This window comes from Ctenopharyngodon idella, chromosome 3, assembly GCF_019924925.1.
Source record: "Ctenopharyngodon idella isolate HZGC_01 chromosome 3, HZGC01, whole genome shotgun sequence".
Lineage (NCBI taxonomy): Eukaryota > Metazoa > Chordata > Actinopteri > Cypriniformes > Xenocyprididae > Ctenopharyngodon > Ctenopharyngodon idella.
The window spans coordinates 33,548,167-33,573,644 of NC_067222.1; the positions used below are offsets into that span (position 1 = coordinate 33,548,167).

At 36.9% G+C, this 25,478-nt stretch overlaps 1 protein-coding gene across 4 annotated transcripts in view; it reads right to left on the reverse strand.

The window, feature by feature from the left end:
• Positions 1–455: 455 nt before the first annotated feature.
• The window catches only part of itga3a (integrin, alpha 3a), a 31,598-nt gene continuing 6,575 nt past the window's right edge, over positions 456–25,478 (reverse strand). Inside the window, exons 2-26 of one of the 4 annotated variants that reach the window (XM_051888605.1) lie at positions 17,585–17,712; positions 17,133–17,230; positions 16,783–17,020; positions 16,603–16,698; positions 16,202–16,412; positions 15,912–16,105; positions 15,603–15,691; positions 13,933–14,069; positions 13,645–13,722; positions 13,121–13,188; positions 12,824–12,966; positions 12,498–12,647; positions 12,274–12,371; positions 11,853–12,021; positions 10,615–10,692; positions 10,268–10,347; positions 9,535–9,612; positions 9,212–9,314; positions 8,420–8,596; positions 7,216–7,335; positions 6,933–7,046; positions 3,171–3,266; positions 2,888–3,013; positions 1,774–1,923; positions 947–1,095 (exon numbers count right to left, since the gene is read on the reverse strand). In XM_051888605.1, coding sequence (XP_051744565.1) covers positions 1,813–1,923; positions 2,888–3,013; positions 3,171–3,266; positions 6,933–7,046; positions 7,216–7,335; positions 8,420–8,596; positions 9,212–9,314; positions 9,535–9,612; positions 10,268–10,347; positions 10,615–10,692; positions 11,853–12,021; positions 12,274–12,371; positions 12,498–12,647; positions 12,824–12,966; positions 13,121–13,188; positions 13,645–13,722; positions 13,933–14,069; positions 15,603–15,691; positions 15,912–16,105; positions 16,202–16,412; positions 16,603–16,698; positions 16,783–17,020; positions 17,133–17,230; positions 17,585–17,712 — 2,980 coding nt within the window. In that variant the 3' untranslated portion in view covers positions 947–1,095; positions 1,774–1,812. Of the gene's footprint in view, positions 1,096–1,765; positions 1,924–2,887; positions 3,014–3,170; positions 3,267–6,932; positions 7,047–7,215; positions 7,336–8,419; positions 8,597–9,211; positions 9,315–9,534; positions 9,613–10,267; positions 10,348–10,614; positions 10,693–11,852; positions 12,022–12,273; positions 12,372–12,497; positions 12,648–12,823; positions 12,967–13,120; positions 13,189–13,644; positions 13,723–13,932; positions 14,070–15,602; positions 15,692–15,911; positions 16,106–16,201; positions 16,413–16,602; positions 16,699–16,782; positions 17,021–17,132; positions 17,231–17,584; positions 17,713–25,478 lie in introns of all 4 variants that reach the window. The other 3 variants (XM_051888604.1, XM_051888606.1, XM_051888603.1) reach the window with 3 other exon arrangements.

The following is a 25,478-nucleotide window of genomic DNA, read 5'->3' on the forward strand; positions in this document are numbered from 1 at the left end:
GCAGAGAAACATGGATTTGCAGTTATCATTTTGTGTCAAAACGTTGGGTTTTGCCGTAAAATCCTACCCTATATATTGTATTGTTATATATTGTGTTGACAACTCATCAATTAAATATTTACCATCTTATATTCTGCATAATTGGGTGTTTTTAAATAAACACTGACAAAAACTATACAAGTTTTAGGGCTGGACGATATGACGATATACATAACATTGATATAAGTGATCACTGCGATTTAGACCTACCTATATTGTAGTTATATAAAGCGTTTTTTTGGCGCACAAAAAGTATTCTCGTCGCTTTATTATATTAAGGTACAACCGCTGTACTCACATGAACTGTTTTAAATATGTTTTTAGTACCTTTATGGATCTTGAGAGGTTCGGTGGCTTTGCTCTCAATAGAGGCCTCACTGCCATCGGATTTCATCAAAAATATCTTAATTTGTGTTCTGAAGATGAACGAAGGTCTTACGGGTGTAGAACGACATGAGGGTGAATAATTAATGACAGAATTTTCATTTTTGGGTGAACTAACCCTAAGGGTTTGGATTTGTGACAATTCAGCAGAATTTGGAACAACAACATTATCTTTTTGTCAAAATTGATCATTCCTTTGTGGTGGGGACTAATCTTAACTGCTGAGCCAGTAAAAATCCTCATTGTTGAGCTCTCCAGCATACATAGTACATGTATTCAGTTGAAAAACAATAACAAAATAAACATCAAAACAGAAATCTCACATAGAGTCTTCTGTATAATCAATTCATATCAGGCAGTTTTGAATGAACATGTTCAATTATATCTGATATCCATATGAAGTTTCAATCCAATCAGGTAGTCAGTTGCGCTGATTCAGATAATAAACATCTGTAAACATCCATTCCACTGTCTAAGAGAGACAGTTTGGCAGTGCATTCATCAGTAGTACTGTTTCTTCTCAGTCCAGTTTGTGATCCAGTGTTTCTTGTTGTTCGTTGAGTCCACAATCAAAAAGCCCTGGTTTACCTGGTACTGTTCCTTCTTACAAATCTTCACACCCTGGTATTTTGGCATAGTTCGGAAGTAGGCAGCCCGCTTAAAAAATCCACTCTGCGAGAAAGCATAAGAAAGAGCACTGTGAGCGAGGTGAGCATCTTACCACAGGATGTATGTATTCAGAGAAGCTTCGAGAAATCTTGACTAGTGTTTTATGAGATTACAAGATTAACATTACATAGCAACTGAGAGAAAGCATTCTTTTAACTCAAGTGAAATTATGAAGAGAGCAAATTGTTATGAGTATAAATGTGTGATAAATTCAGCAGCAGATTGTGAAGGGGAAAGGAAAGCTTGTTATCTCTGTAAGAGAAGATGTGATCAGAAGGAGTTTGTTGCCTCAGTTGAAAGCAAGCCCTCAAACGGCAAAAAAGAAAAGAACATGGTAATGCAGAAGGAAGTTATTAGTCTTGTCAAAGCAAGAAAAAGCATTTAGAAGTTGGATTAAAGCAATATACAGTTCATGTTATAAGACATCATTCTATCTCAAAAGATAACAGCATCCCAAGCCTGAGGACATAACAAAGAGCCTCACATATCAATTTGTTTCAGGAAAAAAACAACCTCTAGTGTTTTTGAGAGCAATGATGAGAGTCGAAAACAGACGAGGCAAGTGTTGTGTCTCAAAAGGGAAGAAGAAAGATATTATTAGCGGAGCTTGCATGGAATATATTATTGTTAATCAAGCCAAGCGTTTTAGCTAGAGAGCTGTTGGCTGTGGCACCTACGAACTTGCTATTTGTGTCACAGGCCCACAAAGGCCAGGGAATCTCAGTCCTCCTCTGTAAGCCGGTCATTTTCTGATGGCTGTGTTTTCATTTCTGCTTTCTGGGCCTTGGCCTCATAAAGCTCTCTGGTGTTGGCTCTCTTGAAGAAACCACACTGGGGAACAGGATTCAGATATGAGCAATCAAACAAAACACAAGACATGGAGAGAGAAAGTGATCTAGGCGTGAATTGACTGCTCTTCTGGTACAAATGTTTTGATATGTGTGTGATATATTTAAAACTATAATTTGAAATATATCCATACCCTATGTGCAGCATCTGCTTGTATGTACTACACCGTAAAAATATTCAAAGTAAAAATTGAATACATGTAATTTGACTGCAAAATACTTTTTAACATTATATATGACCCTGGACCACAAAACTAGTCATAAGGGTCAGTTTTTTTTTTTTTTTAATTGGTATTTATACATCACCTGAAAGCTGAATAAATAAGCTTTCCATTGATGAATGGTTTGTTATGATAGGACAATATTTGGCAGAAATACAACTATTACTACTAAAAATCTGGAATCTGAGGGTGCAAAAAAAAAAAATCAAAATATTGAGAAAATTGCCTTTAAAGTCCAAATGAAGTCACAAAAATACATTTTTGATATATTTATGGTAGGAAATTTATAAAATATCTTCATGGAACATGATCTGTACTTAACATCCTAATGATTTTTGGAACAAAAGAAAGATAATTTTGACCCAAACAATGTATTGTTGGCTATTGCTACAAATATACCCGTGCGACTTATGACTGGTTTTGTGGTCCAGGGTCACATATTAGTTAACGAATATATGGTTATGATTAGTAAGTTTATAGGCACCAAAGTGCCATCCTGAACGCCTGAAATGTTGGCACACAGAAAAGGATGATTAAATTGTGTAGAAATATGTGTTATTGCTCCTCTCAAGGTTGAGTTAAAAAACAAAAAACCAACACTTTGTTTATGGTGTTAAAACATGATGCGGTAGAATTAAGTTGTTGTTTGTCACTCCATCCAGAATAACTTGCAGATGTGAGAACAAAAGGAACGTGTGAAGTATTGAAGCACAAAAAGTTCCTTACTTTCCACAGTAAAATGATAATCAGACCCAGCAGAATCACTCCAGCCAGCACAGACACAATGATTATCCACAGAGGTGCTTTATATGGAAGCTCTTCTGGCATCGCAGGGTCTATAAATACTGTCAACTAAACAGAGAAAAGATGTTTACTGTCATTAATCTTCAATGCACCAGAAAACATATACAGGAAAATTGCCTCATTTTAATAATTATTTGATTTTCTCTCACTTATGCTAAATGTATGCAAGAGTGTTCCAGATAGAAGAGGAAACTTGAGTTTGTACCTCACGGGTGAAATTGTCCATCTTGATGGTTGGTTTGTCTGTTTTTAGAACCAGTGTGGCACTACCCAAAACAACTACACCTAGAGCTTTGTAGTCCTGTAAACAGAGCAGCACAAATGTTATTTTCAGGACTTTACAATGAGTATCATGTACAGTGAGGGTTTTCGAACCCTTCCTGGAGCTTCCCCAGCATGGGGAATGATTTCCATAATGATTCCATATGATCAAAGATTGTGGATGTGAACATGTACGGGGAACTTGGCTATTCAAAATGGAACATTTTCACTCTGTTCAAATGAACAAAGTGACTTGAATAAAGATTAGTTAATTTTGCTGAATGAGAGACTCAGTAAAATGATCCGATTTTCCCCATCACACATAATGGACACACTCAGCTCAGGTCATGGAGTAGTCTACTAATCAGCTGATGAGTTAATTCAGCTGGGTTAAACACGGGAGACATCCAACATATGCAGTGCTGGTGAGGATCCAGGAAGAGTTTCAAAATCCTTACAGTGCTGCGTTTCCCAAAAGTCTTGTTTCTGCAGTAGTTTCTATACAGGCCTACGGTACAGTAAATGCTGACAAATATTAAAGTCATTTTAACATTCTTAAATGTATTTCACACTGTAGATCATAATTACATTTTACATTTGCACATACACTGGCTCCAAAACGCATTTGAAAGCAGAATGCAGAATATAATGTATAATCTCGTCCCCTTGGAATTATAAGGTTCTATCTGACATTTTTGTCAAAATTGAGGTATTCACATATTCTTATTCTGTGACAACTTATTTACATTATGTGATGTTTTTTTTAAGGTGTGTACATTTTGGGTCTTTTTATTATTTAGAAAACAAAAAAGGTTCTGTCTACAGAGTCAAATGGAAAGCAAAAACTCAAAAAAGCTCTATCTCAAAACACTCAGAATGCAGAGTTCAGAATGGGGTCGGTGAGATTTGTTTTTGTTGCTGTTTTTTTTTTAAAGAGATTAATAGTCTTATTCAGCAATGACATATTACAGTGATCAAAAATGACAGTAAAGACATTTAAAATGTTACAAAATATTTCTATTTAAAATAAATGTTGTTCTTTTGATCTTTCAATTTATCAAAGAATAACTTTTTTCAACATTAATAATAATAAAAATGATTCCTGAGCTCCAAATCAGCACATGTGACACTGAAGACTGGAGTAATGATGCTGAAAATTCAGCTTTGACATCACTGGAATAAATTACAGTTTAAAATATATAAAAACAGTTTGAAATTGTAACAGGGTTTCTGCAGATTGGATAAGTGTTAATTTAAGACTTTTTAAAAGACCTTTTTAAGACCAAGTAACAAAAATTTAGGAAATAAATTAAGTAAGGAATAATTGACAATAGGCCGCTGAATTCTTAGAAAATAATGCACACCCGAGGTGGTAATGCGGCCACGACGTGAAGATTTCTGAGAATTCAACGGCCCGGAGTCAATTATTCCGCTTATACTACGGTTACCACACCTCAAGACACTGTTCTGATGTTGTATTTCAAGACATTTGTCAGGTTTTTGTCCTTAAAACACTCTTGTGTGTGGGACTAATTTCTTACGCATCTCATCCCAAGCCTCGGTTGCTAATTCCAAAACATAATTTCAGAACTAGAAACGAAGGCTTGAGCCTTGATAGCAGAATAATACCGTTGAGACAGTTATTAAGGCAGTTTGAGAGAGAGAGAGAGAGAGAGAGAGAGAGAATAAGCAGAATAAGTGAATTACCTGATCTGTGCGTCTCTAACGGCAGCAGCAGTGTCTCTACTAATAACTATACGTTTATCTGAAGAACCCGCACAGTTATTACCTCGCTGGTGAGTCATGTTAAGTTTAAGTTGCTAAACTATTTTACTGATTAATTCATCAGAGCAGCGCTGACCAAACGTTTCTGTGCGAGTGTGTGTCTGTACTATACAGTACGTGTGTACGTTTGAAAGAGAGAGCGAGCGCGAGAAAGTATCAGGACACAATAAAACGTATTTTGTGGCAAAAATCATGACAATAATTTGCCATTTTCATCCTATTGTTTATCGGTATTGTTGGTCGGTGTCGTTGTGGGTTTTGTTTATTTTGGTTTATTTTGGTCCTGTAAGGACCTTTTGAAATAATTGAATTGGCGAAGTGATATGGAACTGCAATACAGTCCAGACCTGCTAGAACTACTTTAGCCGTGCGTTTCCCTGAAAATAATTGCACACCTTAGAACGTTGATCAACCAATCAGAAATGAGCATTCAACAGCCCCGTAGTATAATGGGAAAACAAATGTAAATATGTTCTGACATATTGTATTAGCAACCCTTCAGAGTTTGAAAAAACAACATGCAACAGATATCCATTGCTTTTTAATTCATTTTACAAAAAAAGTATCTAGAATCACTAGAATATGGAAATTTATTTTACTGATCACATTGCAAAAAATGATGTTCATCCACTGTATTTTTGTCTTATTTTCCAGTGCAAATGTCTAAGTTTTCTTGAATGTTCTAAATTTTAATGTCTTGTTTTCTATGAAATTGATCAAAATAAATTGAGTTTATGATTAAAACCAGAAGAAATATCTGAAGAGAATACTTTTTGTGCGTTTTTTTTTTTTTTTTCGTTTCTTCATAACATTAAGTTTTAACCACTGTAGTCAAATGGACTATTTTAACAAAGTCTTTACTACCTTTCTGGGCCTTAAAAGTGGTAATTGTGTTGCAGTCTATCGGAGGCCAGAAAGCTCACGGATTTCAACAAAAATATCTTAATTTGTGTTCCGAAGATGAACGTCATGAGGCTGCTTACTTAATGACAGAATTTTCATTTTTGGGTGAACTAACCCTTTAAAGATGTTTAGATACTTGTTTTGAAAAACAGGACAAAAATACTGGGCAAGATATTCAATATTTGCAATGCATGCAACATTTAATGTCATGACTTTATAAATTTAAGACTTTTGGCTCTGATTTAAGACCTTTTTAAGGCTTTAATTTGCATAAGGGCAAAGTAAGAAATTTTAAGACCCTTTTAAGACCCACAGGAACCCTGTGTAATACTATTTCACAATATTACAGATTGTACTGTATTTTTCATGAAAGAAAATGCATCCTTGTTGAGCATAAGAGGCTTTTTAAAAAAATCTTACCGACCCCAAACTTTTGATTGGTAGTGTGTGTGTGTATATATATATATATTATATATATATAAACATAAATAATTCACAAAAGAATTTTAGATGATAAAACAATAGATACTGTGTTCAAAATTAAGGCAAAAAGTATCTGCCCACTTTATGGTTGTGAAATGTAAGTAGAACATTTCCAAAGTTAATGTGAAGAAGTACTTGAAGCGATCTGATTTCACAAATCTACTAAAAATCACATTGGGACCAGTTAAAATTAATGGCTTAGAAAAGTTACTGTAGTTCTGAGAAAAAGTCTAGCATCATTTGTTTGCAGATGCCCCTTAGTTTGATAATATGTTTCTATTGATATTTGTGATTATGTTTCTTAGTTTGATATTCTGTGGGTTTTAGGTTTGTGTGGCCACTGTGTCAACTTCAAAATCAATAGTATGGTGTATTCTGAAGGACTGGACCTGGTGTAACAAATGAATCCGCTTAAACCACTTCATAAACAATGTCACAAAGCAAGTGTGGGATTTATCCTTGAGAGTCTGGTATGCGACAAGCCTGCAGTAATGAGATGAGGAGGTGAAGTTTGAAATGAAAATGGAGCTCTGACCTCAAGCATCGTGCTGTTCCATACGCGCGCTCTGACAGTGAGATCGGCCGTGGTGTTCATGCCAAACAACGGGCAGGTGAATGTCTGACAGAGGGCAGAACCCTTGGAACAGTCCTGACATTGAGAGAGAATGAGCAGTGACAGCCAAAACACTCTTAATTTTGTCTTTGTCTGGTCTCTGTTGCATACTACATCATGCAAAGTATCAGAGGAGACATGACATGCTAGAATCATCCAGTTGCTTAGCAACTAAACAATGGTTGAGGGAGACGGATATACTCACCAGTTTTTCAGTTTTTTTGCTCTGGAGGGCCCGCGCGTTCAGGGAGGCCTGCGGTTCAGTCTGTTCAGGCTCCAAGGAGCCCTCATCTCTTTTCCTCCTCCCAGACTTGCGCTCTGACACCTAATCCACAAGAGGTAATACGTCCATCACATTAACATGCACATTATATTAAGTGCATGACAACAGAGTGCTGGAGGAATGACGTATTTTTGTAGGCCAAAACCCGGAAACAAGTTGGCATTATAGCACCTTCAGTTCCATCGTCCCAAAGAAAATGGCTTTTTTTATGTTTTTTTGGTTAAATGTCTGAAAACATTTTACTCTATGACATAAATACATCAGTAATACCCATTTTTTTAAAGCTTTTACTTGTCTTGGTAAGGGCGGTTGCTAGCAAGTGGCTAATTGGGACCACAGACATCAGGGACATTAAACGCAATCATGCCAAACAGGAAAACTCCTACTAGTCCGCTTTCATAACCTCATTTTGTTTATAATCACACTCATGCAAACTATTGTAACTCAAAATTTCTGGGATAAAAGTATTTTAAAGAAAGGCTGAAAGAGTTGGAAGCTTAATGGTGGTGATGTTGATGTCATGTGACCGTGGTGTTGTTCATTTATCGCCTAGGCTATAAACGACTAGAATCCAAAAGCCAATGGAAAAAGGTTTTTTTTTTTTTTTTTTTTGTCATGGGGAACCAGGGTGATGCTAATTTCTGGGTTGGCCTACAAAAATACGTCACTGCAATGCTCTATTGGACTACATCTCAACACATTATGTAATTCTATTTCATGTTAATAATTATGCATCACCTTGAATTTGAATATTTTGATTGAGCTGCTTGGTACGATACATGATGTTTCCATTCTCTCTTGAGTTCTTGTGCTAAATAAACCCATGTCACACTGATTTATAGGCACAGAGAGATAGATAGTCCACGAACCGCCCTCTGTTTCATATTAGGAGATGGACTTTTTGAAAATAAATCCCACACGGCTTTGTACATTGAGCGAGATTGCAGTGCGAACTGTGAGTAATATAGTTCTGGGAAAGGAGGAGGTCCCAGTCCCAGCATGATTTCTTCTGCTGCTTCTCTGAGGGATTCAACTCAACTGGCAGGATTCTGCTAAACTGCTCTGTCATCAGCGCAGTATTGCAGAAAAAACAGTGATAGAGACATACATACATCTAATCACTTACTGTGAGATTAAGAGGGTTTACGATGTTATTTTTAGGTACACAGAAGGGCTCGGACGTTCCTGTCATCTGAATCTCTGACAGGTAAAGCAGCCACTTCTTATTAGCCACAGCATAAGGCCACTGAAAGACCACTTCCAGAAACCCCAGATTTCCCAGAGGTTTTCCAGAAAGATCCACCTGCAGACAAAGCAATAAACACAAGTAACCAATTATAGTAGTTGTACACTGTCTAGTAAACAACTTGTTTAAAAGTTTGGAATAATTAAGTTTTAATAATTAAGTGCTTTGAAATAAGTCTCACCAAGGCTGCATTTATTTGATCAAAAATACAGTAAAAACATAATACATAAGCAATAAGGTACTCGAGGCTGTTCTGTATCGTGAATAAGTCATGGCTGAAGCACGTTGTTAGGCACGACGCAAAGCGTTGTGACTTATTCACGATACAGCACTAGCCTCAAGTACCTTATTGCTTTTATAAAACGATTACCACACAATACAAATATTAAAGCCAGAAATATGTATCAATGCAACTTTATGAAGTAAACTTTCACTAAAAGTCCTCCTTCCGCCAGAAAAAAATATCCCTGACTGTGAACAGCAACAGAAGTTACATTATTACGCCATTAGATGGCGGCAAAGACTGTCTTTATGAGTGAAATCTCATTGGTCCAAAAGCTGTATGTTACAGTATTTTTTTCCTTACAGTGTGGACAGACAAATTATCCAACGCTGGAAACTTGCCACATCACGCCTAGTTAGGACTCAATGTTAGACTGTAAAAAATCTTACTGTGATGTTAAATTCCACTGGGCTTCCAATATCACTGGTACTTTTCATGGCTGATTCTCCAATTACATTGCCACTGAATTCAGTGGTAATGCTGGGGTTAAGACTAAAAGAAAAATAGACATTTTTCAGATTAATATTTTTGCATACTCATTTGATTTTTATATAGCTCTTACTAAAGTTGGATCTCAGGCAAAAAAGTAAGAAATGCTTGTATGCAATGCTGAAGTGCAACATGAGTCATTCTGACATCACTTTGAAATGCGGTAAGGCAGAAGTAAAGATACAGTGAAATGCTCTAAGGATAGAAATGGTGCATAACTCACATATTAAAGTTGGGCTTTAGGATGTACTCCACCATTAGCACTCTCGACAGGGGTTGTAGATCATTCTGCTCGCTCCACCTGTGAAGTGTAGATGAAATCATCAGCTAGTGTCCAAACCTGAATCATACCCTTTGAACAAACCTCTTTCACAGACAATTGTTCTTTCATATGCATATAAGCCGTATGTTAGTGGTTAAAGCTGCAGAACTGAGCAGTGAATCAGTGTATGTATTTGGCCCTGTTTATTCACCTTCCTGTGGGTGGGTTGGGATGTGAATGCTATTCTTTCAACATAGAATCCTGCTCAACTTTACATAACTTCTTACAGAAAGATCATACAATTGTTTTTTCATTTAGCACTACCTTGAAGCTATTTGATGTGATATAATGACTGAAATTACACAAACCTATACAAATAAAAGCCATTACACAATGCAACATACAATATTAAATAAAGAGGATATGTAAACATTTAAACACCATAATTTGCAAGTAAATTTTAAATTTTATAATCATAAATTATAAATTTTATCTCACTTATTTTTTTTTTTTTAAATGCTAAACATCTTAGAGATTCTGCACAGGGTATGTATGAGCTCAACGGTTTCTCTTCAGGATTGTGTGTCTTTAGTAGAGATATTGATTTTTTTGCAAGCTCATTTCCTGCAGAACATCTCTCCATAAATATAAGCTTATTTGAGAATCTGAAGAAAATCATGCCGATTTCTCATACGTTGAGAGCTGCAGTTCAGTCTGAATCTCCTGCATGTCTATTGTGATTCCGCTCGTTTCAAAGGTGATCTCAATCTCCACCTGTGAAAGACAGAAGTGCTCAACGGTTTCAAGAAAATAAGGACATCTTTTTTTTTACATTCATTACATCTGCTCCTAGAAATGCTTTTTACTTCAATGCTGTTAAATAAATTCACATCCTATTATTATATCTTGTATACAGTAAATAATCCTAAAGTCTCATCTGATACCCATCTATTATGGTTGCTGCAGTATGTCTGCTTGTAAATCCCAGGTTAACACTTCAAACCTATTCATGTCAAGTCACTGATGCCAATGAGGACTTACTCTCTGATTTCGTTTGAAGGGGTCCCCCAGTGTACACAGAAGATAAGCATCCCCGAGTTTATATTCAACATTCAAGTTCTGCAAGAAACAAAAAGAGGAGATTTGCAAAAGTTTATCTACACTAATATTCAAAAGTTTCATTTTTTTATGTTTTTGAAAGAAGTTTCTAATGCTCACCAAGGCTGCAAGTATTTGATCAAAAATACATTAAAACAGTAATACTGTATCTTATATCTTATCACAATTTAAAAAAAATATATTTTCTTTCTTTTAATATATTTAAGTTGATCTGCTATATAAGCTTCTTCTTCTTCTTCTGAGCCAAATTTTAGACTGTTGCTGTGCCCAATTCATATACTATCCATCCTAAATAGTATTCGAAATTAGAATTAGTGTGTCCCAAATCGTAGTATGTTGAAATGAGTATTCCAAAGATACCCGGATGGTCTACTTTTTCCAGTTAGAATCCGAAGTGCAGATCCATGCACATTCTAATGGCTAATATTGCCCATAACACATTGCGCTGTAAACGAGGATTCGATTAGAACTACAAACACGAATAAAAAGTGTTAAAAAACTACAAACATGACGGATGTGCGAGTCCGACGGTTAAGCAGAGCGGTTAAGATAAAGGCATTTGAGTGATTAATAATCAGTATCTAATCTGACGAAAAGGTATTTATTACATGTTATCCACATTATAGTAAGAAGAAGAGATGATTGGTTCACGAGCTGCTTGAGCTGAGGCGCTACAGCGATCTGTCACAACACATTAAAGAGCCACAAAACAGTTTTTATTGTTCCAATTTCTTAAATTACACAGTTTGAAAGATGGGACTTAAAAGACAAAAGCTCTTCGGTTGCTCGTGAAGGCACGTCGGGTAAATGTAGGCTGCTCTCAATAAAAGGTCCAACATATTAGAAATACTTTTCGCTGTGTTGCTATTTGTCATGAGCATTGAGCAAGCAAATGAGTAAACTAACAATGTCTAGAGAGAATGCGAGTGTCTCGCTTATTAGCTAAAAACCCATTCAACGTAACTGCACCGGCTACATTTTTTACATAACGCAAAAAGTCACCGCTATAATACAATTATTTTAATTTATGAGAATTTGTCCTAGATTAAATTAATCCGTGGTCTTGATATGGACCGTGGTCTGCTAACTGGTGACCTCTGACATAGACTGTTGCATGATAAAAGTGAGGTGTAATTTCTGAGGACATCTAATGATCTTACCTTGGGATTCAGGCTGGCGTAGCTGAGTGAGGAGGGAATGGTGACATTTAGAAGAGCTCTGTAAGCGTCTTCTGCTTTCCTGTTCTGTGATTCAACGTTGGACACATTCACCATCAACTTCAGCTTCTTCTTGTCGGTACTGTAGTGGAACATCTGGTGGCCATTTTGCCTGCAGAAACACACACCGACAGGTTAGAGGCATTTCACATCACCTCTATGATGTCATGACAACTTCCATTCAATTTACAGCTCAGGTAATTGGATCAAAAGTGTTCATGAGAAAAAAATGTGTCATCCTTTAAAGGAAGTAAGGGTCATATTGGATAGATTCTTTCTTTGTAGCATGATGGGAGATATTCAGTTGATAAAATTATTCAGTCATCTCTTTCTTCTTTCACATGAAGAATGATACCAAACTTACGTGGGGAACGGTGTGCTATGATCATCTGTGAACATAGCCGTCATCTGAAGGTTGCTCTCACATTTGTTATCTATTCCACATTCTTTCTGTATGTGGATCTAAAGAAAAAGATGACATTGGTGGAATATAAGGGAGAATGTGAGCAGGTGGTTAAGAGCATACATTACGTTTCCAATAAAACATCAGGTGTGTTTGAGCGAGGCAAAGTACGCTGTCAAAGGTACCTCAGCTCTGGCAGTCAGAGCGTCTCTTTGGCTGATCACAGGAAAAGCACTGAGGTCCTCCAACGTCTGCCCGCCTGAGGGAAGAGGCTCCACCAAAGACACGCTCAGCAAGAAAACTATCGGAGCCACCTTGTTTTGGATCGTCTTGGACTGTGAGAGATACATGCAGAGACAATAAATCAAATCTCTGACAATTAGCCCCAATTTGAACACAGGCTTAATGAATCGACCCAAACATTAACATATCGGCCCACTCGATGCATATGTTAGAGCCTTTCCATAACAAAGATTAAAATGGCGATTAAAAGGATGGCCTTGAGTCATACCTCCAGCTCAAGTTTCAGAAAATTACAATCTCCAGACGGATTAATGGACATTTTGCCAGTGTATTTGCCCTCTTTGTTGTCAAGGAAACGAACACGAGTGCTCCGAGACGAGTGCAGATCGGCTTCCACCGTATATTGAAAAACTGAGAAAACAACGGATCTTTCTTACAGCTACTTCATGTCACATATGAATTCTGACAGTCAGAATGTGAAACAGCACAGTGAATCATACATTTCACATGACAATAACATTTAAGCATTTATATTTTGGGTAATAAATCGAGATGTGGGACTTACTAATATTCTTCTGGGAATTGCCAGTGCCAGTGCTGAATGTGTAGGAGAAACAGACCTTTGCTTCAATACTGTATAAGGAAAACACAAACAGAATGAACTGATTTTGTCACATAGTCATTAAAACAACATTTGTGACTAGAGCTGTACAATTAATCAAATAAATTATCAATATTAAGACTGCTGCTGAGATTAAATTTGAAAAAATATACATTGCAGCATAACATTTAGATCTATTCTCATTATGTCAAAGATTTCTATTTACAACCTGTTTAATTATTTATTTATTTGAGCATAGGAATGCAATGATCAGTCACGGGTGTTTAAATTAGTCCATAAAGAGTCAGTAATGACAACTGATCCTAATAAGTTTTTATCAGTCTGATTCAGTGTTTAATGTTTTGGGAAATAATCGACAATTATTAATTACTATTTTGTGACACTGTAGTCTTTTGTAGTGGACTGCCTCCATTTCCATGTAAACAAACAAAGTGAAAGTTGGATCAAGATGTTCAGGGATTTATTACCAGGCATCACAGGTTTGAGGGTTGATAACTGCTGGTGTCACAGTGAAAGTACTCTTTAGGTGAATCACAGGACGTGCCCTTAGTAGGTGAAAGATAAAGAAAACACAGTGAGGTAATGACACCGAGCCTGAAGAACATCACTATGCTAATCAAAGTACCATAACTTAGAATTGTAATATAATAGTTAACTGATTGGTTAACTTTTTCGCTCTTTGTCTTCTAACTTGATGCTAAACAACTAAAATATATCAAATATGTAAAATAGGAAAAGTTACACTATCAAGTCACCTCAGCAGGACCACACGATCATCTAACGATCCGACCGCTATGTCTGGGTAACTGTTTCTGTCCACATCCATGCCCCCACTGATGGAATAGCCAAATGTCTGAAACCCAGCACCTGGGATGTCTTTTCCATCAATGACCTGAGGAAATAATGTTGGAGCAAAAGTTAGACATTTGCAAAACACTGTCCTATCTAAAGCAGTTTTGAAAGCAGTGTGGATATATAAAGTAAACAACTGATATTACACAGTCAGATAGTCAGGATTAACCCCTTAAAGAGTAAAACCAAACCTACACTAACAAAAAGGGTCAAGGACACATTAAATTGATCAAAAGCGATAGTAATTGTTACAAAAGATTTCTGTCTCAAATACATGATGTTCTTGTGAATTTTCTATTCAGCAAAGAATCCTGGAAATAAACATTGTATCACAGTTTCCACAAAAACATTATGCAGTAACTGTTTTTAGCATTGATAATAATAAGAAATGTATTCTTGAGCATCAAATCATCATATCAGAATGATTTCTGAAGGATCATGTGACACTGAAGACTGGAGTAATGGTGCTGAAAATTCAGCTTTGACATCACAGGAATAAATTACATTCTAAAATATATTCAAATACCACTATAGTGGTTCAACCTTAAAGTTATGAAGTGATGAGAATACTTTTTGTGCTCCAAAAAAACCCAAAATAACAACTTTATTCAATAATATCTAGTGATGGGCGATTTCAAAATGCTGCTTCATGAAGCTTTACAAATCTTTTATTTCGAATCAGTGGTTTGAAGCATGAAAATCACATGATTTCAGTAAACGAGGCTTCGTTACGTCATAAGCAAAGCCACTGGAAGGCAAGCCTGCAACCTTTAGCCAATAAAGCGTAACAGCTAATGCTAACGCTCCGCTTCTGGCGGTACGCAGGGAAGGAGACCAGAGGCTGTTTTTTGAACGGATGTCAATGGATGAGAGGCTTCACTATGCTGGTTAAACAGCTTTTGTGGGGAAATAGCTAATCATTTAATTAATCGACAGCCTGTTTGCTAATCTTCAGCATGTTTTACACTAAACAATACTTTCGTTAGGAACTATATGTAGATTTTAGCTTGATAAAAATGTATTTTTTTAAGAGAAGGCAGACTAGGGAATGTTGCGACAGGTAGGACTTATTTACGGTATTACCAACAGCAAATGTGCCGCATTACTGTTTAACAGAACAATAGATGTTGTGTAAAAGCCACTGGAAGGCAAGCCTGCAACCTTTAGCCAAAAAAGTGCTAATGCTAAGGCTCCGGCTGTGGCGGTACGCAGGGAAGGAGTTTTGAACGGCAGGCACTGATGTCACTGCCATTACACAATAGGCTGAGTGGTGCCGCACATGATTAGCCATTACACTTTCTCCAATGGTAAGAGATACAGACCCTCTCATCTCCCTATAATATACAAGGCATTATATATAAGGCATTTCAATAACTGACTAATAACCTTTTCATTGCTATTAAAGTGAAATTACTGAACCTGAACATAGGAGCCTGGTAAAAAATGCTGATTTAAAAGAAAACATGTCAGACGACCTTTTTGCAATTGAACTCTTCACTTACAAAATATAATACAATATTCAATAATTGTAAACTTCTAAGACTCTAAAAACTTCTTAATATTTCCATCTCACCTGACTAGGCGTTTGGGAAATACCCTTGTTGCTGCCCATCCATATAGATACTCTGCCTTTATTATGATATGGAGCACCAACAGCAAAATCTGTGAAGGAAAGGAGGAGTGAGAAACTGTCAAAATACTTCTTAGTAATGCCACAAGAAGGCAGCAAAGTAAAACGTCCTTGACTGTTACTGACTGAGCACTGCACACACACAAGTGAATTATTGCAAATAACCAGCACATTAGCAATAAAATGTCCAAAAGCTACATACATGTTACTTGTACTGAGCAAATACAGAGCAAAGAAACCCACAAATCCTACCTTGGAAGCCATCCTGGTTCACATCACCAATAGCAACAACAGCCATGCCAAAAGCTGAGTGCTTAGGCCCAGTGAGGACCACATCAGATTTGTTAAGAAATTTCCCGCCTTGGTTCAAATAGATATAGACTGCCCCGCCTGTATCATTGCTCCGGTCAAAATAGAAAGGGGCTCCAACAATCAGATCCTTCCAACTATATGGATAATATGAAAACACCTCCATGTCAAGATCTTCTGTTTCATTAATGACCTTTAATTAAATGGGAGAAAAAACCAAGAATCACCTTTACCTATCATTGTTAATGTCCACAACAGCAATGCTGTTGCCAAAATAGGATCCGACTTGTTCCCCCATGATACTACTGTGGACTTTTTCACTGACACCATTATCAGAAACTTCAACCATCATCACCGATCCTCTGGCTTCATCTCTTGGAGCTCCTGTTACCACTGTGTCTCTGCCTTTGCTTAGTACATCTTGATCCACAGTCACAGAGTAACCTGCAGAGCAATCAGTCAACAATAAAGGTGTCAGTGAACAATCAGTTAACAACAAATGTTTTAAAATCAGAATGCAACCCACATACACACATAAATTTAAACTTAAAATATTTTTTCTTATTGTTATTCTAAAAACTGAGTAGATGCCAGAAAAAAAAAAACTGAAAGCATGTTTGTGGCACTGCCTTACCAATGTAAATATTCCCTTTGTTGTTCATGTTTAGAAGCTTGCTCTTCACTTTATCAAACTCATCGACAGGGTTATGCCAGTGTGAAAATGTATTTCCTGCATATGATAGAAAGTTATTAGAGGGGAATTTAAGAGAAGTAATTTAAATATAATTATTTACAGGAAACAAATTCCCCTCACCTTGCCAGTTGAAGCATCCAGGTGCACCGAAGAAGATCTTTGTCTGAGTGACGGCGGCAGACATTCCAGCAAGACACATGCCTTCACTAGTCTGATCCTTACTGGGGTCACACACCTCATCGTTTGACTGCCACTGAGAGTCTGTACTGTCATACTTTAAATCATTTCCACGAACAAAACACTTCCCAATCATGCGAAAGTTGGTTGAAAAGTTTCGTGTATAACGATGACCACAGGCCTATTAAATAGAGTGATAAATATTATGTAAAGCTGGGAAGAGCAATAGATTGACTTTTCATAGACACAAGGCCAACATTATAAGTAAGAGGGGTCATTATTATGAAACTCACCAGTACACGGCCCCCTGGTTGACTCTGACTGACTATCGACACACCAAGCCACATCCCATCTATTATATTATTTTTAAGGTACGAAGAGTCTTCAGAATCTGCATAACACAAAGTTCTTGCAGTAGTAACACAGAGACATGGTTGCTGTCACACCTCATCCCACAACAACAGTACTCAATTGTAAATTTCCTTTCACATAATAGTAATAATAAATGAAACAAAATAGGGAAAAATTAATAAAGCATATTTAAGTCTGGAATGAATGGCAGGAACAAGAAGAGTTAAAATTTATTATTAGTATAAAAATGCAGAATAACAATAAATAATATTAAAAATATTAAATAATATTATCATTATTAACTAATATTTTTAAATATTGTCATTATTAATTAACATTTTATTACTATTTTATTATTAGATAGATAGATAGATAGATAGATATGTCTTATTACGTGAGTTGAGAAGATTCAGCCTTTCGCAGTCTTTGGGGTCTGCAGTGATTTGACAGGCATATATATCTCCAGTCTCATTGGCTAACAATCCAGACTCTGCTTTCTCCTTCGGTGCTCCTACAAGAAGTCTAAAACATGTACAAACCTGATTGAGCTCAAGTCCTGAGGCAGGGTATTACACCAGTTGCCACAGTACCACAGCAATGGTTGTCAGAGACACACACAAAAAAAAAAAAACATTTTTAAGGATAAGGCAAAAATTCAGCCATGCGCCAGGTATTGCTTGTATTTTCTGAAAATTTAGGGTTCACTGCAGATAAACTTCAGCAGCATGTCTAACGCTTATCTGTCTGGGCTTGTCAGGCTATGTGAACTGACTTTGACTGGAAGGACTTGTCAGAACCTATTACTTCCAGGACATAGTGCAACTATGGACAGAAAACGCCACTGAAAAACCTGGTCTTTTAACTACTTTCAGAAACCTGCTGTTAAAAGTGTCTAATTAACATAAAGCATCTAAAAACCAGAATGAGTACCTTCACACATCTCTCCTTCTCTTAGTTTTATTTCCATAGGTGAGTTATTATGATACATGCTCTTCATTGCTTGCAGGAGAAATTGCTAACACAAGTTTTACCTATGGATGAGTAACCGATTTGTTTTTGATTATTAAATCTAGGCAGGTAAGAGTCAAGCTTAAGATAACCACATCAGCCATCAAGAGACAGATGCAATCCTTGAGTAAAGTGAGCAGAATTAAAGAGGCATTTCATTAAACTATAATCACAAAATCAATGAATTTTATTTTAATATTTGTGAGAGCACGACAGACATAATAATGACTAAAGCAGTGCTGCCTGCGAGCTCGATTCATTAATGTTTCATGATTTTTGGAGACACGCACCCTAGTTGCTATTTTATCCACCTTGCAGCCTGAGGCCTCATAAATATTCCACTCTGTGAGGGATGAGATCTCATCAGATCATGACTCGTGTCAAACGGGATTATGAATGGGCTTTAGTGGCCAAAGCAGTCATTTCAACTTCGTTAAAATTCAGTTTAGTGAATTTTAAAAGAAATGTATTATGTCTGACAGTCTAATCATCATAGATTTCAGAACTTGGGAACCTGGGTTATAAATAACATGAAGTTTGACACCGAGTAGTATTTTTGACAACTATAAGTAAGCTATTGTAATTCTGAAAAATTTTACACAATTAAAAATCAATCTTATGTAGACTTACTTAAAGCCAAGGTTTACTCAAAAATAAAAATTCTCATCATTTACGCACCCTCTTGTCGTTCCAAACCTGTAACACTTTCTTTCTCTCTTCTGAACACAAAAGATGATATTTTGAAGAGCTGTTTTTGTTCATTTAAAGGAAGGGTAGGTCATTTTTGGAGAGGTTAACAATAGCGAGGAGATGAGATCCCACCCTCCCTTCAGAGCATCTCCAAAACACATGAACGAGTACAGCGGGGAGCCAACAAAAGCATCACAAGACGAGAGATGGCAGTAAACTACCTCATGTGTCAACGCACATAACATTACAATAATAATAATAACGCACGTAAACAACTTACTTGTACCAAATGACTGCTGCAGATTCATTCATGCAGATTCGTTGACAGTGTTGCCAGTGAAATGCATAAATTCGAGTCACAAATTGCTTCGAGTATAACGTCACAGGTTTCTATCTCTTCCAAATTATGGTAGTTACGGCGTGAACGCAGCATAAGCTCATTGTACTGGTTCAGGAGGAACCGTAAATGGTGGCTGCTGTTTCGGTTGCGGTGCTCAGTAAAACTCTTCATAGCATAAAACACGCTGATGACGTGTAGGACATTGTACCATTGCATTCAGACCGAGTGAACAAACATTTTATGGTCCTATGCCTTCCACAGACATTACAGTTGTGCTTGAATGTTTGTGAACCCTTTAGAATTTTCCACATTTCTGCATAAATATGACCCAAAACATCATCGGATGTTCACAAAAGTCCTAAAAGTAGACAAAAAGAATCCAATCAAACAAACGACAAAAAAATATATACATTGTAAATTATTTATTGAGACCCCCTTTGTAACCCCCTTGTGCAGCAATAATGGCAACTAAACATTTCTGTACAACGACTTGAAGGAATTTTAGTCCATTCCTCAATACAGAACAGCTTCAACTCTGGGATGTTGGTGGGTTTCCTCACATGAACTGCTTGCTTCAAGTCCTTCCACAACATTTAATTTGGATTAAGGTCTGGACTTTGACTTGGCCAATCCTTGTTGACTTGCTGCATGACTCACTTTCTATGGAGTTTCAGTTCACGGACAGATATCCTGACATTTTTCTTTAGAATTCGCTGGTATAATTCAGAATTCATTGCTCCATCATGGAAATTTTTCCTGGCCCAGATGCAGCAAAACATCTGATACTACCACCAACACATTTCACAAACGGGATAAGGTTCTTATGCTGAAATGCAGTGTTTTTCTTTCTCCGAACATAATGCTTCTCATTAAAACCAAAAAGTTTGATTTTTTGGTCTCATCCACCCAAGAAACATTTTTCCAATAGCCATCTGGCAGTTTAGCAAACTGCATACAGGCAGCGATGTTCTTTTTGGAGAGCAGTGGCTTCTGATGGTGGACTCATGAAAATTAACATCAGCCAACATGAGAGAGACTTTTAATTGCTTAGAAGTTACCTTGGGACTCTTGCAGACTATTACATGTCTTGCTTTTGGAGTGATCTTTGTTAGTCAACCACTCCTGGGGAGGGCAGCAATTGTCTTGAATTTCCTCCATTTGTAAACAATCTGTCTGACTGTGGATTTGTGGAGTCCAAACTCTTTAGAGATGGTTTTATAACCTTTTCCAGTCTGATGATCAACAACAACTATTTTTCTGAGGTCCTCAGAAATCTCCACTGTCCGTGCCATGATACACTTCCACAAACACGTTGTGAAGTTCAGACTTTGCTAGATCCCTGTTCTCCGTTCCAGAGCACAAACTGACACCTAATTGTCATCCCATTGATTGAAAACATCTAAAAACAGGTAGAGCCTAATTTCACCTTCAAATTAACTGCTAATCCTACAGCTTCACATACTTTCGCCACTCACAGATATGTAATACTGGGTAATTTTTCCTCAATAAATAATTGAAGTATATATTTTTGTCTTATTTGTTTGATTGGGTTCTCTTTGTCTACTTTTAGGACTTTTGTGAACAGCTGATGGTGTTTTGAGTCATATTTTTGCAGAAATATAGAAAATTCTAATGGGTTCACAAACATTCAAGCACCGCTGTATATACATATAAATACATTTAGACCACTTGGTGATTGCTATCAGGAGGTAAAGAGACTTTCAACCAGCATAACAAAAACATTTAACTGGAACAAATCACCTACTCTGCCTTTAATTAAAGTCAGTGTGGTCCAAAAAAAAAAAAAACATGGACCACACTGACTTTTATTATATAGACATAAAAAACTAAGGTATTAAAAAAAAAAGTCTTCTATTTTGTTCTGCAGAAAAAAAAATGAGTCATACAGGTTTAGAATGACATGAGGGTGAGTACTAATTTACATTTTGGGTGAACTATCCCTTTAAATCATAGTTCTAGTCCTGTCATGTACGCAAATGCTACGAGTGAACATATTATTAGAGAAATACGCTGCCCCAAGTGAACAACAAATGTACAGTCTGAGGTTTCCTTTGTGCTCATTTTGGCAGCACTCCTTTCGCTGGTGATTTGTTCTCGTTTCTGTACTTGTTCATATGCATCACACATTGTGGTGAGGTAGACTGTGATGAGGACACAGACTAAGGTCAAAGTCAAAGGGAAGGAAAGAGAGGGGGAAGACAAGGAGGGACAACGAAAGACAAAAGGTGAAGTGAAAGACAATTCCCGCTCCCTTTGGGCCTAATTTCATTTGGACCCCCACTATCATCCCCCTCAAACCACCATTACCAACCACAATCAGCTTGCGTCTCCACCTCATTCCTGTCATGTGACTCCAAATCTGCTTCCAGCAAGGACAAGACAGGAAATGAGAAAGTCAAGAGAAGGTGAATGAGCAAGAAGGAATTTCAGATTCTTCCTCGTCACTGCATGTTCAGCACAGCAGAACCTTTTATGAGCGCTGTTGCTCATCTCATATACAAAAAAAAGGGCATTTACTTAAAGTCTTAAAGGTGTGGATACAACAAAATGGTCTGTTTAATTCTAAGTGTTTAAAATAGTCATTAAAAACTAAATTATAAGAGGTTTTGGTGTAAAAAAAAGAGAGAAAAAAAATAGAAGGGTGATTAACTTCATAAATGGACTGCATGAGGAAAAAAGGGATAGTTCGCTGAAAAATTAAACTAAGTCCATACAATGGAAGTCAATGGTAACCAAAATTGTTACTAACATACTTCTAAATATCTTCTTTTGTGTTTTGCAGAAAAAATTAAGTCATACAGGTTTGGAACAACATGAGGACAGGTAAACAATGACAGAATTATCCTTTTTGGTGAACTATTATTTTAACCTTTTAACACAGGCTAGAAATCGGTCATCTATAAGCATTACCTTTTAACCCTATAATGGTCATAAACAGTTCAAAGGTGACAGACAGATAGATGCGATAAATATCTGATTTATAACAGGGAGGTTTCCTGCAGTTTGTTCAGTGAATCATACTACCAGTACAGAACAGCCCGTTCATCCTTAAACAGATACCAGTCACATGACATGGGTTTCACCACTACAATTATCTACAGGTTTGGTGGTGAGCAGCACATACCGCAGAGGCAAGTTTATGAAACACAAGCTGGTTTGGGAGTTCGCATACACTGGTACTTCATTTTATCAAAACTGCTCGGTTTGAGAGCATATGACTCGACCTGAATAGATTAAATTAATCTTTTCCACAGCATTAGTCTTCATTTTGCTTTTCTGTCAGATGGAAACATCATTCAGTACTTTTGAACTGCAAATAACACAGAGATTTCACTTTTATTTTTTTTGTCTAGTGAATCTTTTGTAGTTATATGACATTTTCCTTTAGAAGTTTGAAAGCTAGAACATTTTAATAGAATGACTCTTTTACATTTACGTCTCTTTTTGAGTTAAATGAGATATTGAACGTTTTTGACTTGGGGCAGAAAAAACAGCTATGAGTCAGATCACAGGGAACACAACTTCCTATAACCTGCAGAAGAAGGTGTGTCTGCTTCAACCGTTTCACTGAATGAATTTCAGGGCCAGAGTTCACATGTTGTACCTTTGTTTGATGTGTGCGCCTACACAAAAGGACCCGTTCTAAAGGCCTGACCTTTCGGTAAACAGTCCTTACAGAACAAGATCCTACTGGCCACGCTCAGTGTTTGATACTGTCTAGCCAAGAACAAAGAACTTGATTAGGAGAGAAAAACTTGCTGGCAGTGTTGCACACATTCAAGTTCAGGCAGGTGAAATGCACGTCCCTTACCTCCCACATTTCCGCAATGAATGAATGAATGTGAAAGCAAACAAAAATAACCTTCACAAAGTGGTACAGTAAATAACACGTACAGTTCCAGAGAACTCTGTACAAAAAGTGATCAAAAGCTGAAGGAATATGTCACAATATTACTATTTTTACTGTATTTTTAATCAAATAAAATGCAGCCTTGGTCAGACTCAGCATAAGAGATTTTTTTCCAAAATATTCAAAATTACCAACCCCACATTTTTTGAACAGTACTGTATATTCATATTTCAACAATTCATATAACAATTCACTTCTTTATCATTTATCAGACACATTTAACAAACGTGATGTGACATATGGCCAAATATGGTGTCCATACTCGGAATTTGTGCTCTGCATTACCAAAGACTATAGAATAACACAAGACGTGTCACTCGTATTGTTTTGAATGGGAGAAAGTGCAACACGCAATATGGTGGAATAAGTCCCGCCTTCTAAATAAGAGCCAATCGCAGATTGATAAAGTCATCGCGTCACAGCAGCGGCCGTTAAAAGCTCCGGTTCCTATAGACACAGTCAGACGCAGTAGTGAACACACACACACACACACCATGAGCCATACACCACGGTTGTGGGTAATGAGAGTGAAAGAAAGCGCTGTTCATTCTCTCACCCCACCTACATTTCCTGCCGGTACTGAGACTCAAACCCATGACCTTCGGGTTAAGTCCAAAAGTCCAAATCTCTGACCATTAGGCCACAACTGCCCTAAGCATTTCATTCCATAAGCATTCCATTCATTCAAGCATTACAATTAAGCATTTCTTTACAGGGACGGCATGGATCAGAGCTGCTACAGTCCCTAAACTGACTAACGCTCTGCACCTTGAACATTCACAAGGTGACAAGTCTCATGCTTGACATTCCAGCTCAGATTAATGAATAATATCTAATCCTAAAACCTATGATGCTCCACATGCATGGCAAGTTATTATCTCTCCAGGCCTTCCAGCCCAGAGGCGAGACAAACCTACTCTACTTCAGATTAAAGTGTTTTATGACATGCTGTCTAGACCACTCAATGATTTTAAAGTAGTGCTTGCCAAAGTTTTCATAGTTCCTATCCTATTCAATTGATAACTCAATCACCATAATAACATTTTATAACTATAATACTCAAATGTAACTTCATAGTTTTGTTGATTATTATGGGAGATTATTATGTCAGGGAGATGAATATTATGTCAGATGACTCGCTTGTAGACATGCATTTCAAGGTAGAAAGGCATCAACGCACATCCAAACCCAATGCTAGCTTCACTTCCTGTCTCATGAGATACCTTCATCTGATCTATTTTTCAAGGCAGCATAGATGTATCCTTCGCTGCTTTTGATTTCCCACAATCCTGTGCTTTCCATTATGAGACAGCTGAGCTAAAAAAAAAAAGAAAGATGCCGTCTGGAAACTGCGGTTGGCGGTCGGTTTCTGTGTAAATTTACATTTTTGACAAACATTTCCACTTTTGATGTAATATCTAGTCTGAAATTACTATTGTGGCAATTAAATATTCACTTGGTTATTACAAAAGATCATTAACAATTAACGCTGATTTGTGAGGTACCTTCATGCGCAAACGCTGCCTGCTAAGTCATTGCCTGATAAGGCAGTGAGGCATGAATATTATGTCACATGGTGCAAGTTTTGAAGAATGGGCATGCATGTGCGCAATCAACATCAACAATAATTTAGCACACTGTATAGTTTTGCTACATGTAAAAGAGCACCAAATACCAATTCGGGTAAAGCTTTTAAATATATGTTCATCTAACATTAATCTGTTTCACAGTAAATATGCATAAGGGTTCAGACAGACAACAGACTTATCTGACACGTACAGTTGTGAACCGGATAACCACAGCTATATCAGACAACTTAAACAGACAGGAAGTCACACAGGAAATTCACATCACATATGTTTGACTTAATTTAAGAACTTTCAGGAAAAGTTGCAGTGTGCAAAAGTTTTCAATGGGGCAAGAGCACTGTGATTACAGATACATGAATTAAATATAATTATATAACAGTTGGTTGTGGCCCTCTAATTTGAATGGCCAAGCAGCGCATCAGCATGCTAGTGTGCACCAATGGTGAGCTACAGTAACTGAAATGACTTAGCAATTCTTAGATTTTTATTTATTTATTTATTTTATTTTTTTTATTAGAGATTATTCAAATAGCCTACAACATTTAAGGCATATTTAACAAATATAGATCAGTTTTTTTTCCCGTGTTGATACAGCATTTAAAGAAAAACTGAACAAAATAGAAAATAAATAAATAAATAAATAAATAAAAGGAGTCTGAGGGTCTTAATCTAACAACATATACAAGTCCAAAGCAGAAAGAAGTTTCAGGGCATTTCTGTCCATCATCCA